General features: G+C 26.6%; 2 protein-coding genes across 3 annotated transcripts; one reads left to right on the top strand and one right to left on the bottom strand.

Annotated features, from left to right (window-relative positions):
• Nucleotides 1-6,679, top strand: LOC114131112 (protein cereblon-like). 2 transcript variants are annotated; one of them, XM_027996257.2, is made up of 11 exons: nucleotides 1-196; nucleotides 626-883; nucleotides 1,795-1,853; nucleotides 1,963-2,012; nucleotides 2,975-3,174; nucleotides 3,235-3,375; nucleotides 4,075-4,197; nucleotides 4,289-4,395; nucleotides 5,623-5,774; nucleotides 5,831-6,039; nucleotides 6,102-6,679. In XM_027996257.2, exons 2-11 carry the CDS (start codon nucleotides 780-782, stop codon nucleotides 6,301-6,303), a joined length of 1,347 nt encoding a protein of 448 aa, XP_027852058.2. In that variant the 5' UTR covers nucleotides 1-196; nucleotides 626-779; the 3' UTR covers nucleotides 6,304-6,679. The 2 variants fall into 2 exon arrangements, with proteins under 2 accessions (XP_027852058.2, XP_027852057.2); XM_027996256.2 differs by having other exon boundaries at nucleotides 2-196; nucleotides 690-883.
• A 164-nt stretch (nucleotides 6,680-6,843) lies between these two features.
• On the bottom strand, nucleotides 6,844-17,636 carry LOC114131115 (lipase 3-like). Its single transcript, XM_027996261.2, has 8 exons — nucleotides 17,401-17,636; nucleotides 15,071-15,254; nucleotides 14,882-14,996; nucleotides 12,363-12,609; nucleotides 10,890-11,048; nucleotides 8,538-8,622; nucleotides 7,934-8,076; nucleotides 6,844-7,131 (listed from the first exon to the last, which is right to left on the bottom strand). Exons 1-8 carry the CDS (start codon nucleotides 17,494-17,496, stop codon nucleotides 6,934-6,936), a joined length of 1,227 nt encoding a protein of 408 aa, XP_027852062.2. The 5' UTR covers nucleotides 17,497-17,636; the 3' UTR covers nucleotides 6,844-6,933.
• Between the last annotated feature and the right edge of the window lie 98 nt (nucleotides 17,637-17,734).

Below are 17,734 nucleotides of genomic sequence, written 5' to 3'. Positions count from 1 at the left end.
TTTCTTGTTAGTAAACACTGAACAGTCGTTTTCGATGTTGTAGCGAATCGATACTATAATTTTTGAGTGATGACATTCCACCATTTTGGTCTCCCAGTCTACAACAACTAGACTATTATAGTAAGCTATGTAACTGCGAAACAGTAAAAGTAAACACTGAAGACTGAACAGCGATAATATTGTCATAATAGGACAGGTATACTTAAGTTATTTATTTACACAGGCTTTTATATATAAATTTGTGTTTTTTTTTATAGTTATTCTATTCCATTTTTCCATAGTTATTGATATTATCATAGACCACAGACTTCTATACTTAGATAATATTTTAGTATATAATTTAAGCTTCAATACTAGTTCTATACATTGACTAACTATATCATATAGTCATAGACTTTATATAAGGTCTATGCATATAGTTCAATGGTTCCATATAGAAATCTGTGTCATAGACATAATATATAAACAATTGTATATTATGTCTATGGATATTGTAATATGAAGGTGGATATAATATTTTTTGGTTTTAATTTCACAGATCTGTGGTTCATTTATTATTATGTTTATCATGCTCATTATCTCATATTATAAATAATTATTTGTATATTTCATTGATTGTTGTCAGTTGATGTATTGATATCCATTAGCGGTGTACAGACAACTAGAATATTATAATATTACTTTTACAGCGAGGGATACCAATCACCAAATAGGCACCTAATATTAATTAATTGGATGCTGGTAATCATTTCTTTTCGTTGTTAACGGACCTAGTCAATATGTCCGATTCTGACCGAGAAGAAATTTCCATAAACACATCCAATATGTCTGATTCTGATGACCATGAACATGAAGAAATTTCCCCGAACATTATCAGATACGAGTGAGTGTTATTTCTAGTCATGAATCGCATGTTCGATTTTTCTGTCATACCTATGGGTGCAATAATTAAACTTTCGACGGGTTTTAATCATTACTAATCTTCCAAACTTAGTGTTTGATATGTTTCTTACTTAGAAAAGGAACTACTCTCCTTAATTCATATGTGGTGGCAATAGTGTTCTAAAGACTGATTTTGGAGTTTGATGTTCAATAATAAATATTTCATTTTTAAGTTTTAATTCTGAATAAATGCCTAGCTCAAAATAAATATTATATTTAAAGCTCATAAATTGTGATTAACTTTAGACACCTAATTGCTTAAATTGCTTCTCATTGACCTAAAGTTTACTAGGTATTCAACTCTGCAAATCCAACTATCTGGGTTTACAATGTTAGGTATCAACATTAATTTATAATTTAAATCTGATTTAAAAGTTTTATACTTATTAATTTTATATTGGTATATTCATATTCTTATTTCATTTTACTCTTAAAAAAAATTTTAATTTAATCATTAATATTATTAGTTTCTTTAAGTTTTAAGTTTCAACATAACAATATTAGATAGTATACAGACTTATGTGAAATAAATAAGATAACTTTGCCTACTTCCAATTCATTTTGATCTAATGGCCCTAAACCTAAAATTAAGACTTTATAACAGATTTTAAAGTTATTTCACGTTTAATAAAAACAACGGCGATACATTTAAAAACTATTGGTATAGGTAAATCTAAAACATACAGGGCTGTCCAAAGAAAATTGTTCAAGTTAAAACAACTTATGATACTTTGAGTTTCAGTTTATAGTGCTAATAGGTACTATAAATATTATTTTAGTATAAAAACATGTTTTAAAACAACAACAATTAATAAATAGTTCTATTTAATTTAATTAAAATCTTTATTCTAGACTTGAAACTGTCCTACATCGAAATACTGTTATTTATACAAATCCTGTTGTTTGTGTTTGTAAGTATAAAGTATATTTGTTCTGATATTTTTAACATAAAATTATTATTTTCAATGTATCTAAACTTCTTAAAAATATTAAATAATCCATATTTTTGATTACATTTAGCCAAGTTGCGTCTAACAAGCTATGATCAAAATTTAACTACAGCACATCAGGTGATTTAACTTTCATTGTCTATCACTAATAACTAGGCATTTTTTTAAAGAAAATTGTGTGTTACATAATTTTTTGAAAACATAATGCTAAATCAACTGCTGTTTCTAAGCCATTTTCTTAAAAAAATTTATTTCCAGTATAGGGACCAAGTATATACCTAATAATATTAGTAAATTATATTATACAGTGGTCGAAGTGGGAGTGGGATCTACATTATATTATCATATTTTTATATTTTAATCTACATTTGTCATCTCTCAACTTATAGGTATAATATAATCATAATATAACAGTAGTATAAAGTTTAAGTATCCCTCCACTTATTTTGAGCCACTTTGACCACTGAATATTACACACAGTAAATATCTTAGTGTTAAGAAGATGCTATACCCGCAAGTGTAGTCTCAGTCTTTTACATGAGTAACATAGTTAAAAACTATTTTGTGTGGGATGACTTAACTCCCACAATAGTTATAAAAATTACCAAAATTATAAATTGCATTGTGAAGAACTTTACCTGTGTCATAGCATTTAAATTTTTTTTATAATAGTTGTTTTTAATATTTAAATGAAAAACCCTAAGTTCTTAAACTGATAACTTTAATTTTATTCATTTTATCAAAGAAATAAAAACGCTTTAACACAAATAAAGTAGTTCTTTCCAATGTGGTGTTTTATAATTTTGGTAATTTTTATATAAATATTGAGGTAGTAAAGTTGAGATGCTCATAACCGTTTTTAACTATGTTATGCATGTATAAGACAGACTACACATGCGGCTATAGCGTCCTCTTAATGTAAAAGACTTCTGTATGGTATAAACTATTAATGTATTTTAATTAATTTAGTAGTTATATATTTAAGTATATTAAATACTAATGAATAAATGATTAAGTCTTAATATTTGTAAAACTAATGCATTGTGATTATATAATATTTTTATAACTTATATATTTTTTAGTATTTAGGAAATAGACTTCGCGAAGCTACTGGGCGTACAGTATATGAAGAAGGTGTTATTCATGTACTACCAATTCTGTTTTTAAAACTAAACTTAATGCCTGGACAAATTCTGCCAATAATAGCTCATTCTCCAAATATTAAACTTGTATTAAAGTATGCCATAAACCGTAATCGTTCATTTGGAGTTTGCTACCAATAGTAAGCTATAATTAGTTATTCACTTGTAAAAAATATTGTATTATCATTATTTTTTAATAGTAATTTAAAAGGTCCCACATTTGGAACAATTGCTGAGGTTTATGAACACACTGCAGACATAGAAACTAGTGAACCGTTACAAGTTAAAGCTATGGGCCATCAACGATTTGAAATTGTAGAAGCCAGAGAAACTCTAGAAAGGTAACTGTTAATTATTAATTATTTTAAAGAACTTCAACATCATGTAACTTATTCATATACCTCAGTTGAAGCTTATTATCAAACAGCTTTATATTGAGACATTATATAAATTAATTGAAATACTATATTAAATAATATACTATAATATTGAAGTTGAGAAGACAATTTAAAAAAAATTGTAATGATTTCCGCTATGCCACGGTCCTTATGTGCATTATTGTAGCGTCATTAAAAGTTAATAATATAAAACTAAATTAATTTATGGTCGCTGGCGGTCATGTGGTATGGTAGTAATGATGAACCATGGGCTGGTGGTCACAAATGTTGAAATGTATAAAATTTGAGAATTACAGATGACCGCCATCGGTCATATGGCAGTCAACGTGTTAAGGAGTATAGATATGAAAATAAATATTATTTACTCTGCTTTATAATTTATAAAACAATGTTATCAATAAATGGCAGCTGTTAAATTTATCTCATAATTCTTCTTTTTTTTTAAAAAAAAAAAAAAGGAAAATCTACATAAATTAAATGTATCTATAGCTTATTCTTAATAAGAATAAATAAGGACCAAATATTTGCACATAACATTGTTATATAAATTAATTTGATAAATGCAAAGGAATTTTTTTATATTTAGGTCAGCATATAAATGTGATTATTTATTGTAATTATAATTTCACTTTTTTTTTCTAGTCAGCAATCAAGTGATCTTATTTTGGTTAAAATCAGAATCATACCAGATACTACATTATTTATGAATTCGTTTAATAAACTGTGCTTACATCCAAATAAACGTCATTTAAATCACCGTGAAATGTAATTTAACCTATTTTCACAATAGTGAAAAAATATAAATGTTATCAAATAAACATATTCATATTTTGTATGTATAATATGTTTTTATTAGGTGCCGTAAGAGAGATATGTGGCAAACTCAGTGGCCAGATTGGGTTTATAAACAGTTTGATGTTTATAAATTGGCATCTCAACTTTCCAAAAAACTTAAAATGATGTGTAAGGCTAAATTATTAAATGATTTTTGAATAATATATTATAATATTTCAAATCACAATAAAAACATTTCATCGAAGTAAAAAAAAAAAATTTATTATTATTAAAGCATTGCATTATTAAGATGTTATATCATGAATGAATGCTAAGTTAATTGAATTAAAGTACACTTATTTTGTTTCAATAATTTATTTGCTTAGTGAAGAATTATTTTGACAAGTATAGAAGTGTTATTATAATATTCTTAATTTATAATGGAATCTTAACACCATTTAATTATTTATTTCATATAAAGTAAATAATTCTTTACTCGGTAATTAAATTACCTATTGAAACAAAATAAGTGTATTTTAATTCAATTTACTTGGCTTTTATTATGATACTAAATCATTATAATACTTAAAGATCTAATAAACTACTGATTTTTTATTTTTATTTAACTATTTTTACACAGAGTTTAGGTATGTGTGTTTTGTTGTGATATCACCAATTTTTATAACTAATACCTGGGTAGAGTGAACACATTGTTATTAGTTTTCTCTTAAAAATTTTAATATAAACGTCTTTACCACTTCAAGGCTATCTTTCTTTATTAAAAGTAAGGCTGTTACATCTAATCTAAAGATTTGATTTTTTTATTAAAGTTGCTTAATTACCTTGGTATAATGATTCTGGTATAGTGAAAAAAGATGACAACTATTGTTGGAAATATGGCAGTTATTTTCTCCCATCTATTACACCAATACCTTATACTGTGTACATAAAATTAAGTGAAAACCAGTCTTCACAATAACACGTAAATCGACTGCTGTGATTCCAAATTCCAATACAATTTTTTGTTAAAAAGTTCACACGTTCCCTTTAATAAATTAATTAAAAGTATGATCTTGATGATTTTTAGAAAAGAATTATTTACACAATTTTGTGATGTTTTGCAATTTAATAGGTTTTAATGGACAACTACTGCTTCAAGATAATATACACTCATGCAGTCGCTATTAATTGTTTATATGTGCATATATATGTATAGCTCTATACTATTAGTTACTTCTCTTTTATTAAATTTTAAATTTTAACATAATTGATTTATTATATTTAAAAAAAAAAAATTACAATCTGGATCAAATCATTTTTCATGTAAATTACATTAAAACATGTCATATTTAATAATAAGAAAAAAAAGGTTAGAACTAATTTACTACTAATATTTTTATGTATTATATTTTAAAGATAAAAATGTAAAAATCTCGGATGATCCATTTTTATTGTCATTTCAAGTATTAAGACTTGGTATGTTCAGTCAAGAAGATGTAAGCGAATTACTTGGCATTGAGTCAACAAACACACGACTTCAACATGAAATAACATTATGGGATAAACTAGTAAGACATTTTAGAAATTAAAGTAATTGTAATTGCTTAATACTATTTTATTCTAGCAAAAAATGCAAAAATTCCTGTGTAATCATTGTAATACTCCAATTTGTGATATGAGCAATGTGTTTCCCATGTCTCCTGAAGGACCGCAAGGTACTTATTGTAACTCTCTTGGAAAAATCCATGACATGATTACAGTAACTGAACTAGAAGAGGATTTACATGAGATAACAGTAGGAATTCCATCAAATGAATGCAGCTGGTTCCCTGGGTATTATAAATGTTTTATATTATTTTGTTTGTTATTATTATACTAATTATTTTTTTCTGCAGGTATGTATGGACAATAATTTTGTGCCCAGGGTGTCATAACCATTTGGGTTGGAGGTATATGGTAGAAAAAAACCCACTGCTAAGTCCAAAAGAATTCTATGGATTAACTCTAAGCTCCATATCATCTTTTGAAAACTACTTTGTGCCAGTTAGAGACAGACATGTGGATCTCGATGATGGAGAAATGTTAGTAACATTTTAAGAAATCTTTTAAATTGTCTGTATTTATTATAATAACTATTTTATATAAATAAAAAGTATGTAATGGAGCCTTAATGTATATATCATATTTATTGCTATACATACATTTAAATATTTCTATCATTTATTGAATTTTAAATAGTATTAAATTATTTTTTTTATTATTTATGTCATTAAGACAGCTAATAGAGCATATTAATATTACATAATTAGATGTTAGCAATAACAATATTTTTAAAATGATAATCTAATAAAATTAAGATGTTTTGAATTACTTTTGTATTATACAGTCTATGTCTAAGAAATTTTGAATCATGACATATATTAATAATTATGGTATAATATATATACATTACAATAAACAAGCTTTTCCTGTATTTTTGTGTTAATAATTATTTAAAATAATAAACATGATATAATTGCTGATAGCTCAACTGTAATGTGTAATGACCTTAAAAAGATTTTATCAATCCTTTGTTGTATTAATGTATTATGAATTATAAATCTTAATTATTTATAATATTATTAAAACAAAATAATATACTATAAATTAACTTTGGTATAATTTATTAGAAACTCATGATAGTACAAAATTTTAAATCTAAAAAATATAGCTGAATTAACAATATTGTTAATAATAATAATAATTATAACCATACTGACGGCGGCTGGGAGCGATTTTAAATTGTCTTGCAATGTTAATAACAGAATCAAATACTAATGTTTTAGCATTTGAATTAAATGCATAATCTATATGGCCGAATTTTTCATTAGGAATCATTATTGTTTGGTAGACTTTTGGTAGAACTGAGATCAGCTTGTGTATAGTCTAAAAACACAAAAAATTAAACAATTCAGTTAGGTACTTAGCTAAAAATAAAATCATAATTTGTTTACAGGTTAGGTTATGTTTAGAGAGGATTTCTTTAAGTATATCAATGTATTTTATTCTATACCTATATGTATATGTATATGGGAATAATAATTTTATGTTATTTTTTTTAAAATTAATTTCATGATGTTACATTCGCCTAGCTGCTATAACACAATATTATAGTTTTTGATGTATGAGAATATTATTATTAAAATGAATAATTATTTGATGTAAGGATGTAGATATTGAATTAGACTAAGCGTTAAATCATAGATGATAACAAGATTATCTTTGATTCCAACGGTTATTTTGGACAAAATTTAAAAACTAATTTAGGTATTCAAAAATTTGTCATATATTTCTCTTGTTATTTTGTTGGTTAATTATGTACCTCCGAGGTATTATTAGAAAAACAAAATGTTTAGACTTTAGAGTATCTTTTATGCACTTTCGACACCTACCTACTTATAAAGTACTATTATACAATATTACAGTATACCTCTTAGGTAGTTAGGTATTCTAAGAACTGCGGTGTAGGATTTTAAGATTATTTTGATGTATTTTTTCAATACATATCTCATTCAATCCAGTCCAAAATCTGGGAAGTGGGACATTGTTCTTCGCTAGACTAATAAAGACTGATCATATTAGTCAAACTATTTTGACAATATGTGTTCATCAAGTTTAACGTTAAACTGGTATTGGCATTAGGTAATAGGTATTTAAAAAATAAATATTTAATTGATTGATGACTTACACCATTATCTACGACCCTGTCGTTCTTGCTGTAGTACAATACAACTGGTGACGTGACTTTTCGCAGATCATACTCCGGTGGTTTGGTTTGTCCATATTTTTTCAAATTCTTATTATGCCCTAAATCGTAATGTTGAAATTTATCTGTAAAATCGCAACGATTTTTAGTTAATATGATTATTATACGTACTTGAACCTAATTTCAAAACTATTTTTATGTGTAAAAAATATGTATTGATTCGAGGGGGAAATGTCGTCCAATACCGCTAAAATTTCTGGGGGGACCTACCTATATAAATACATATAAATCCGAGTCTATTAAAGATAAGTAATTAAACGTCCTGTATAAAACGTTAGTAGGTACCTACTTGTTTTAAACTAAGTATCTCAAACTAGTTAACTTTATTTTGTGGAGAAAATATTTTAATGTGGATAATAACGATTAAGTGTCATAAGACTTAACAGTTGTAGTGAGAAAAAAAGTATGATTTTTCACTAAATGTTTTGCAAACTGCTATAGCAGCTTACCTACAGTTTGACGGTACGCGTAAAGTATACTTAACTACTTAAATGAATATTACATATTTATAATTATCTATACTTACGGGATTTGATCATTTGAAGCAAATGGTCTATACTGTTCAACGATACGCCCGCCCTCGAATAAGTCAATTTAAAATCTAGGTTCGTCTGAAATTACATAAAACCAAAAAGTAGGTAATGGGTAAAAAGTATAAATGGCCGGATACTGTACGGATAAAGCAGAATAATTACTCATATTGTTACCTACATAACATTGAATTAAGTCCGTGCCACTTTTATGTGTTTGAATCTAATTTATTATCTTAATATCTTTGAATTGAGTAAGTATAGATATAAGATATCGTAACTATCTACCTATACAGCCGATGACGACAAATTTAGGCAAAACTAAATATATTTTTTAATTTAAGACATCCAAGTATTCTTATTCTTGTTGACACTCTTTTGGTAATACAATCGTTGATCATTACAATCAAAATTCAAATACATATTATATAAAATTAAAATTACAAAGCAAAGCAACAAAAACACGTAATAAAACATTAGAAAAGCAAAAATGTTTACGGTAGCAGATAAATAAACAAATTTGCAGATTTGACTTTTTTAAATCAGTATTATTTAAATTTTTAGTTACTACAATTACCGATATTATTATTTCTAAAAGCTTACATTATTATATACATACATTACTACACCATCATAACAATGATTACTACTACTATAGTTATATTATTATTCTTAATATTTTTTTTAATTAATTAACTTTTTTATTTTTATTATTGTTTATTAAAATACTATATATGTATAAAAAAAAAAAAAAAACAAGCAAGCACACACATTTTCGGACTACTCAATCAACCTCCACTAGATGTTACCTTAGGTTATCGCATCCTTTGAGCAAAACCGGGTCTTCTTTAGATTTGTAGTTTTGAGAAAAATCATTTTTATGTTTCTAATTCTAAGTGAGAACGTAATTTTTAAGTTATTTCAGTTATTTAAACCGCTTATGTATAAGTTATCTGTACTTTAAACTAGTGCAGATTATGATATTAATATCTTCTTATTGTTATTAATATAATTAAACTTTATAGCGGTTTTAAATTCAATTTAATCATACAATATTGCCACATTTTGATATAGTGCAGTATTACATTTCATTTTAAAAACAATGTAAGCCATAAAAATTAATATGGCAGTTTCAATATTAAAAAATAAATTTATAAACCACCACAAACATAGGTAATTTTAGCAGTTTCAAATTTTGAGAACATTCATTAAAACTAAAAAAACAAAAAATGGTATACTGACATAAATGTGTGACACCAAATTTAATTATTATATCGTTTGTATTAAATTTTTTTTTAGTTCTAATGATACAACAAACACAAAAGTACCAAAGTTTGAGTAATGGTAGTCTTGTTTCAAGGAAACGAAATATTGGTCATGCTCAACTCCGATAACCCAAAAAAAATGTTGACTCAATTCTATAACCTTACCCACCCCACCTAGACACCCGATTTAATTCCTATTTCATAACGTAAAAAAAGTATATGGATTATCTTTATATATTACAATCCTATTCCACACACGACCACCCTAACCACCTATCCACAACTCACTTACCCATTTTCAAAGGTAGGGCGGTTGCTCCACCCGTATTAGGGTTCGGCGCCACTGTCTCCCTAAAAAATTTTCTTGGATAATGTACGTGAACTCAGAAACTTAATTAAAGTTTTTTTTTAAATTTTTTCAAAGTTTTACCACATCCTTTTCGATGCCCCCCTTTTCCACCAAAAAATACCTTTTTTATTGTTGATAGGTTTTATGATTCATCGTTATAAAATTTTATTGTTATTTTCTCGAGTAACTCATATATTGTCGTATATAAATACTTAACATAGACACTGTTTTTATCTTATTTCAGAAAACTTCAAACATACACTTTGTTTTTAAAGCTGACCACCATCATAAGAAATATTGTATTGCAATAATTGGTATTCAGCATTTTGACATATTTGTTTAAATAGAAATTAGTAAAGTTTAAATAAATAAATCTAAGATTTTTAGAATAATATAAAATACTGTAAATAATAATTTACTAATAGATATAGATATATACTATACAACAATAATGACTTGGTAATAGATTTCAATTAATACTCGTACAACATATAATAGTAAAACTTTGCATGCAACTTTTACATTTCGTGGTTATTACGCGCTGTTGTAAAAAAAATATTATATTTCGTACTTTTCACTATCTTCTTTTTTTAAGTTTTTTAATATTTTGAAAAGTAATGAACAATGATTTTCCTGATTTTATACCCGTACTGCCATCCAAATAATATATAAATACACAATTATACAATGTTGACGTATGACCCGCAAAAAATTATGAATTTCAAAATACTCACAGTTGAGTTTCCAGAAGTATCGAATCCGAAAAGTTCAGACAGCAAAGTTACACACGCCTTTAAAAAAATTGATTTTTTATTGCAGAACAGTGAAAGAGAATTCATAGACCAGTGGTTCCTTGAAAACAATTCGTGATTCTTAATGCTTCGTGATATTGCCTGCAAAATAATGGCGTGCACTGCAATTATTAGGTATACTTCTATATTCAACCGTATAAAAATAAAACGTTTTTATAAAAATATTATCATGCTGCTTATCAACTTTAAGTCGTCAGTAGAAATAAAATACTGACAACTGGAATATATTTAATAATAGATTATATGAATATAATATTATAATCAGTCGTTGAAAAATGTACTAATTTTTTAGGTTAGATACTATTGGTTTGATTCAATATTGGACAAATTCCACTATGTCACTTATAGGTGTCTATTACGAATTTCACTTATGTCATCAATAACTTACTTCTTGAGTTTTTTAAGATTTAGGTGTCATATTTAGCCTAAATTTGACTTTCACTCTTGAATTTAAGTAATAATATGTTACAAAGCTCTAAAGACACTTGGTTATGTGACACGCTTTAATGTTTGTATAAATAATTCATAAATAAATGATTCCGCGTCATTCAAGGATATTTACTATTCCCTTGTTAGATGTCTTTTAAAGTACGCTTCAGTACTCTACTACTCTAAGACTCCACTACAACAACAGATTTTCCTCCCATAAAACGTATTCAAAGGTAATTTTTAAGCTATGCATAATTTATTTTGAATATTGAATACTATCAATACACACGACTATCGTTTACCAATACCAGTTATGCATAAGCTTAGTCTTGACTCTTGTTTTTTTAGTAGATAAGAGAGTTGAAGCTAACTTGTTATTTTTGCAAAACTTTATTTATAGACATATTGATTCTACTCTTCCAAATAAATCATTTTAAAGTTTCTTCTCGTTTCACTAAGTCGTTTTCTTTCTTTTTACATACTATAATAGTATTAAAACAATCGATACTATAATTGTTTGCTGAACGTAAATTTGAAGTTGAATGCACTTATAGGACTATGAAAAACTTGTGTGGAGTCCTTTTAACACAAATAAAATAATTACGATATAAATTAAATAACACTACAGGGAACTTGATAGTAATATAGTGTAGGCTGTAAGTAGTACCTAATACATCAATTTTGAGTTTTAAAATATTTATGGTTGATTTTAATAAATTTCCAAGTATATTATTAGGTCTGATTTCTTAACACCTAATAAGCAAAAAAAAAAACATGCAAACACAACAAGGTCCAAGCCTCACTTTTATATAATATATTATATACCTATATCAAAAACACTGATTGGGATAATAATATTATGTGTGTTATGTATTTATGTGTTAAAAGAATCACCACTATATGCTTATAATATTATACCACTGTCGATGAGAAACAGTAAAAATGGATACAGATAAAATAACTAACCAAGTAAAATTCTCCAAATTGTACGCCTAACCGTAACAGAAGAGATTTGATGTTGGTGAACGCCAAGAATGGGGCCATGTGATAGCTGACGATAATTTTATCGTTGTACTCTGGTCTTGCGGATGCGGTGGCAAACAAAATGGCACTGCTCAAGGAGTACGTCACTACGTACATTTTATCGTATTCGGTATTGTTACACACGTAATTCATCATAGCCGGGACATCGTAAAATGCCCATTCGTCAATGCTGCGAGAAAAAAATGTATTAAAATAATTAGGTGTTTAAATATATAAATATTATGTACCTAGTTAAAATCGAATCGTAATAATTCGAAAATTTTAATAATGCAAATATTTCTCTTGCCTCCAGCAGTGTTTACGAGTTATATTATGTGAAATACCTACCTACATAAACGATAAACCTATAAAATATACAAGTCGAATTTATTTTTATTTATTTATTATGTATTCATTTATTTTTGATATTTCGAGTTATTGCTTAATTTGTAAATTAATATGATACCACAATATATATTTATTGAAATTGAGCCCGTGTTAACGGTTATAGTTCTTAGTTGTAGGGCAAGTTTGGTCTACTGATCGCGCAGTGGTCTATTTTCACCAAAATATTGGGATAATAAATATTCGAGCTGTGCAGGTGATAACCAATTATATGTCATAATATTATTTAAGCTTTGACATTGGATTGAAAGTATTACATTAAAAAAATAAAACAGTCACAATTTTATAATCGTGAACCGTAATATTGAAAAAATAGCAACTGTACAATTAGAGCAAAATATCACTATGCAATATAACTAACTATCTGTGTAATAATGTTTGTTTTAAACAAAATATATTAGGTAATTGGTACACACTACACGCGTGGATAATTAATTGCATATTTCTTCAGTTATTAATTATCTCTATTAGATCCTGTGTATATATTATATATACTTAATATTCAATATAATTTAGGTATGGCTGTTTGGGCTGTTTCCATGGATACTATAGATAAATACGTAACTTAGTACCTATATGTAAAATTCAATTTAAAAAAATAAGTCAGCGCATTTCGGTGGTGGATGTTTGTCCATCGTCCCTTCAGTCCTTGGACAGGATAGTGTAATTTTACTGTAGGTATTCGATTTGAATGCAATATGATTGCATTTGATAAAAATCGATTCTGAGCGGACAGGGGATCTTTTTTATTTAGTTTTATTCGTTTCTATGGTGATAAACAAAGCCGTAATTATTTTATACTTCACATAATCGTGAAGTTGTACATTTTTTCTCCTTTAACCGCTTTTATTTCAAGTACCATTTTTGAAAATCAAATAATGACCTCTTTAAAGTACCAGCTCAAGAACATTACCTTTCAGAAAATATGCTACACTTGTACTTTTGAGCAAGTTTAGGGGGAGAAAATGTGTTTGCAGAATAATAAAGAAATAAATATTGTAAAACCAAAACATATAATTCCGTGCTTCGCTCAGAATCTAATATTTGTTATCATTTAACACGCGTTCTTTATTTTTGCCATAATTTCAGTAACAGGTCGTTTTGAAGGACTAGTACCTATAATATGAAGGAGAACCAATTATCGAACCAATGACTACTCTGGAGTCCTTAATCCGTTCTCACCAGGTACTAATGACATGAAATACATATTATATGATTGTATTATGTAACAATGTACATTTCTATGACATAATCGTTAATTATTGTTCATACCACTATGTCGGCTATATACCTAATACCTATATATAAATATTGTATTATACACAAAAACCAGACACGTGCGTCGGGTAGCATTTAAGTGATATACCTAACCATACAAAGTAAAATGTATACTACCAATTAATTATAATGATTTAATGTGTACGCTCAATCGGAGTAAGTAAGTAAGTAAATTGCGTCCCCCAAGAAAGGTCAGTTATGTACTTATGTACTATGTAAATTGAAGATTAGGTATTTTTGAAACGTATACGTGAATTGAGCTAATAAATAACAAAATAACATTTTTTTTTTTTCAAGAAGATAATAGGCTCCACTGAACATATTTATAGATAATTTATATAGGTATCTAATTAATTAATTTGAAAAATCGGGGAACAAAAGATTATATGTACATAGGTATTATAGTTACAATTTGCAACGTTTTATACAATTGTTAACCAAAGAGAAGAGAAAAATATAATAGATAGTTAAAAAACTTTTTGAGCTTTTTAAGAAACAAACTTGAATTTGTGAAATACATAATATCTATACGAAAAAGGATAATAAAATGACAAATTATATAGTCAATAACTATTATAATATCACTTTAAATCAAAAATTTAAGAACTCGATAGCATCACTTGCTCGCATTTTGCAACTTACACAATATTAAATATAGCCCTGGGCTATAGGCATAGGCATAGACATGATTCGAATATACGTTTCTCTGCATTATTGGACTTAAGAATATATTTTAATTTATAATATCACTAATCATGTATACATAGTTAACTTTTTACCTGAATTTCCAATACTCTGGATTAGATACATTGAGGCGCGTATGATTCTTAGAATATAAGTTCCCTCTAAAATCACCTAACCAGACGTCGTAACCACTGTTGACTAAAATTGAAGCTGCAAAAACCAAGACAAAATTATATTTTAGTTTGAAACACTAATATTATCGAATTACTTCTAGTGTTACCTACGTAAATCGTGATTTCTGTCTCTTAATAACCATTGGTCGGATGCTCCCATAAGTGCATGAAGAAGCAAAAATGGCGGGCCACCGCGGCCTTTATTGATGCGAAATAAATTAATGAAATATCCATCTTCGGTTATTACTGAATGCTTACTATAAGATTGATGGCCATGGTTTTCAATGAGTTGACCCTATAAAAAATTATCTATCATAATAATGTTCACGGTCATTAATTAGTAACTACATATTTTATAATAATTTATTATTATAGAACTTAAAATGAGTTCGTTGGAACGTATCTATTTTTTTTTTATCCAAAAATCATTATAAAATGTATCTATTCAAGATATGTACTTTAATGTATCAATTTGTATAATATATTTATAATATAACATCGTCTTTTATAGATTATACATAGTTAAATTGATTATTTTTAATACGTTATTTAATTCTATTATCAACTGCAGAATATAAATATTTAATATTTATACTAGATAGTGCGAGAAACGAAAACCTAAAAAATTGTTATTTTTAAAGGTTTTCTCTCCAATTAGAAATATATATAGGGTAAAATTTTAGATTCTAAACTAAAAGAGAAATGTATTTGGCAAAGATATAAAACCTGTATTTATATTGTAAAAAAACCAAATGATGGGGTACATCTTCTACCGTGAGTGTGAACATAACTGATATAATATTATATGTTATGTTTTGGGTAAACATTTGTTCAATTTATGTTAATACTTACTGACGGTAGTATAAAAATATTAAAAAAATATCCCTAGAAATAAAAATTGATTCATTTCCGTTCAGGAATGTTTTTTATGTTTAGATACAATTATTTATCCTATATTCATATCCATTTCATTTACCTATTCAACAACAAGGTGAGTACATCTAAAATTTGATATACATCTACAAAACGAGATATACAGACCACGATATTTAGTTTAAATTTATTTATAAACGATTATTAATCAATTCCGAAACAATTAAACAAAATAATTTTAAATATCAAGTATATGCATGCATTAAGCGTGATACATAATATTATGTATTATTTGATATACATTTTATAGTTGTTGTTATTGAAATTTACTTAAATTATTGATCACATAATCTTATAGTATTTTATTTAGTTCTAATCGAGATAAAACTCAGATAATTTTAATATTATGAAGTAAATATTTTAAAAAAAAAATTGTAAACAAATAAACACATTTAAACGATTGAATAGCTTTTTTTTATAATTTATTGAATATTAAAAATTAAGAAATTTTATAGATAATAATGTATCATTATATAATAAATTGTTTGGTTTATAAATGGTTCTGGTAAATATTAGTAGTTAATATATAAAATTAATGTATACATTTAGGCAGTAATGTAATTAAATACATGTACATATATAATCTAAGCTAATTTTTATGATGTTTACAAGTTATTAGAATTGATTTTTAAATTAATCATATAATTCTTGTTTTTAATTGATTATTTTAATGATCTTAGATATATTATAATTGTTTCACACTTCCATCGTTGAAATAATTAAATTATGTTATTCTTTGGACGCAATTCTATATCACAGAATGTACAGAAAGTGTAGCATCACAACAAGACTTCAGAGCTTCACGCTTTTTAAGTGCTTAAATTATAAGAAATATTTTCAACTATGAATATTGTTTATATTTATTGTTCATATTTTTAATTCAATCTCTTATAGTATAGTATTATTAATTAATTAAGACACATTTATAATATCAGAGTTGGAATTGGTTCACTACAATAGCATAGTATTTTTTATTTGTTATATTTGATTATATGACAAAAGATATTGATTATTGCATTTAACCAATTTTAAAATTGAGGGAATAAATAAAGAATACATGTATAGGTAGATATGCATTACCTATACATTTTAATGAAACATATTAACTATAGATAATATAATATAAGTATAAACGTTTATGCCTTCATGGACATTTTTTTTCACATAATTTTAAGTCTGAACAAAATAACATTTATAAAAATTATAATATTTTTTAATTTTTTGCTGAGAATTTAAATGTAACTCACATTTTGAATGAATTTTTAATATTATAATTATAAATTATAAGTAGATATTTAAAGTTTATATGAGCGGTGTGGATTCTATCCTAAGTCAGGAGTCCTTCAAAAAATATTGATTCTCGCAGCTTAACTAATTTTAAATATATAATTTTGTAACGATTTGAAATTATGTAAAAAAAATTTATAAATTTATTTTCAAAACGATAATACTTTTAGAGAAAGTTAGTTTTTATCTTTAAAATAATTTTTATGTGTATTGTCACTCACTGTACTCAAGACACCAACGGCTGATCCTTGAACAACCAACGAGTAAAACGTCAAAAGACCCGCGACAACCACACCGGCTGATGGACATCGCGCCATCGCACGTGTGACGCTAACGCGGGTAGCAAACGTATACTCGGACAGTCGAACAGATACACTCTACTAAACTAGCTGCATTATTCAGCTATGTGATCATCGTGTGTTCGGGAGCAAATCCAAGGAGTGGATCCAAGTGATCTGAGACTTAGACGGTGGGGGCAGTTTCAAATTAATATCTACAGCCATGTTAGCCCCTTCCACGATTGAGTGTTTCGAATTCTGTAAACAATTTTCGATT

Source organism: Aphis gossypii, chromosome 2, assembly GCF_020184175.1.
Source record: "Aphis gossypii isolate Hap1 chromosome 2, ASM2018417v2, whole genome shotgun sequence".
NCBI lineage: Eukaryota > Metazoa > Arthropoda > Insecta > Hemiptera > Aphididae > Aphis > Aphis gossypii.
This window is presented reverse-complemented; position numbering and strand designations above follow the sequence as displayed.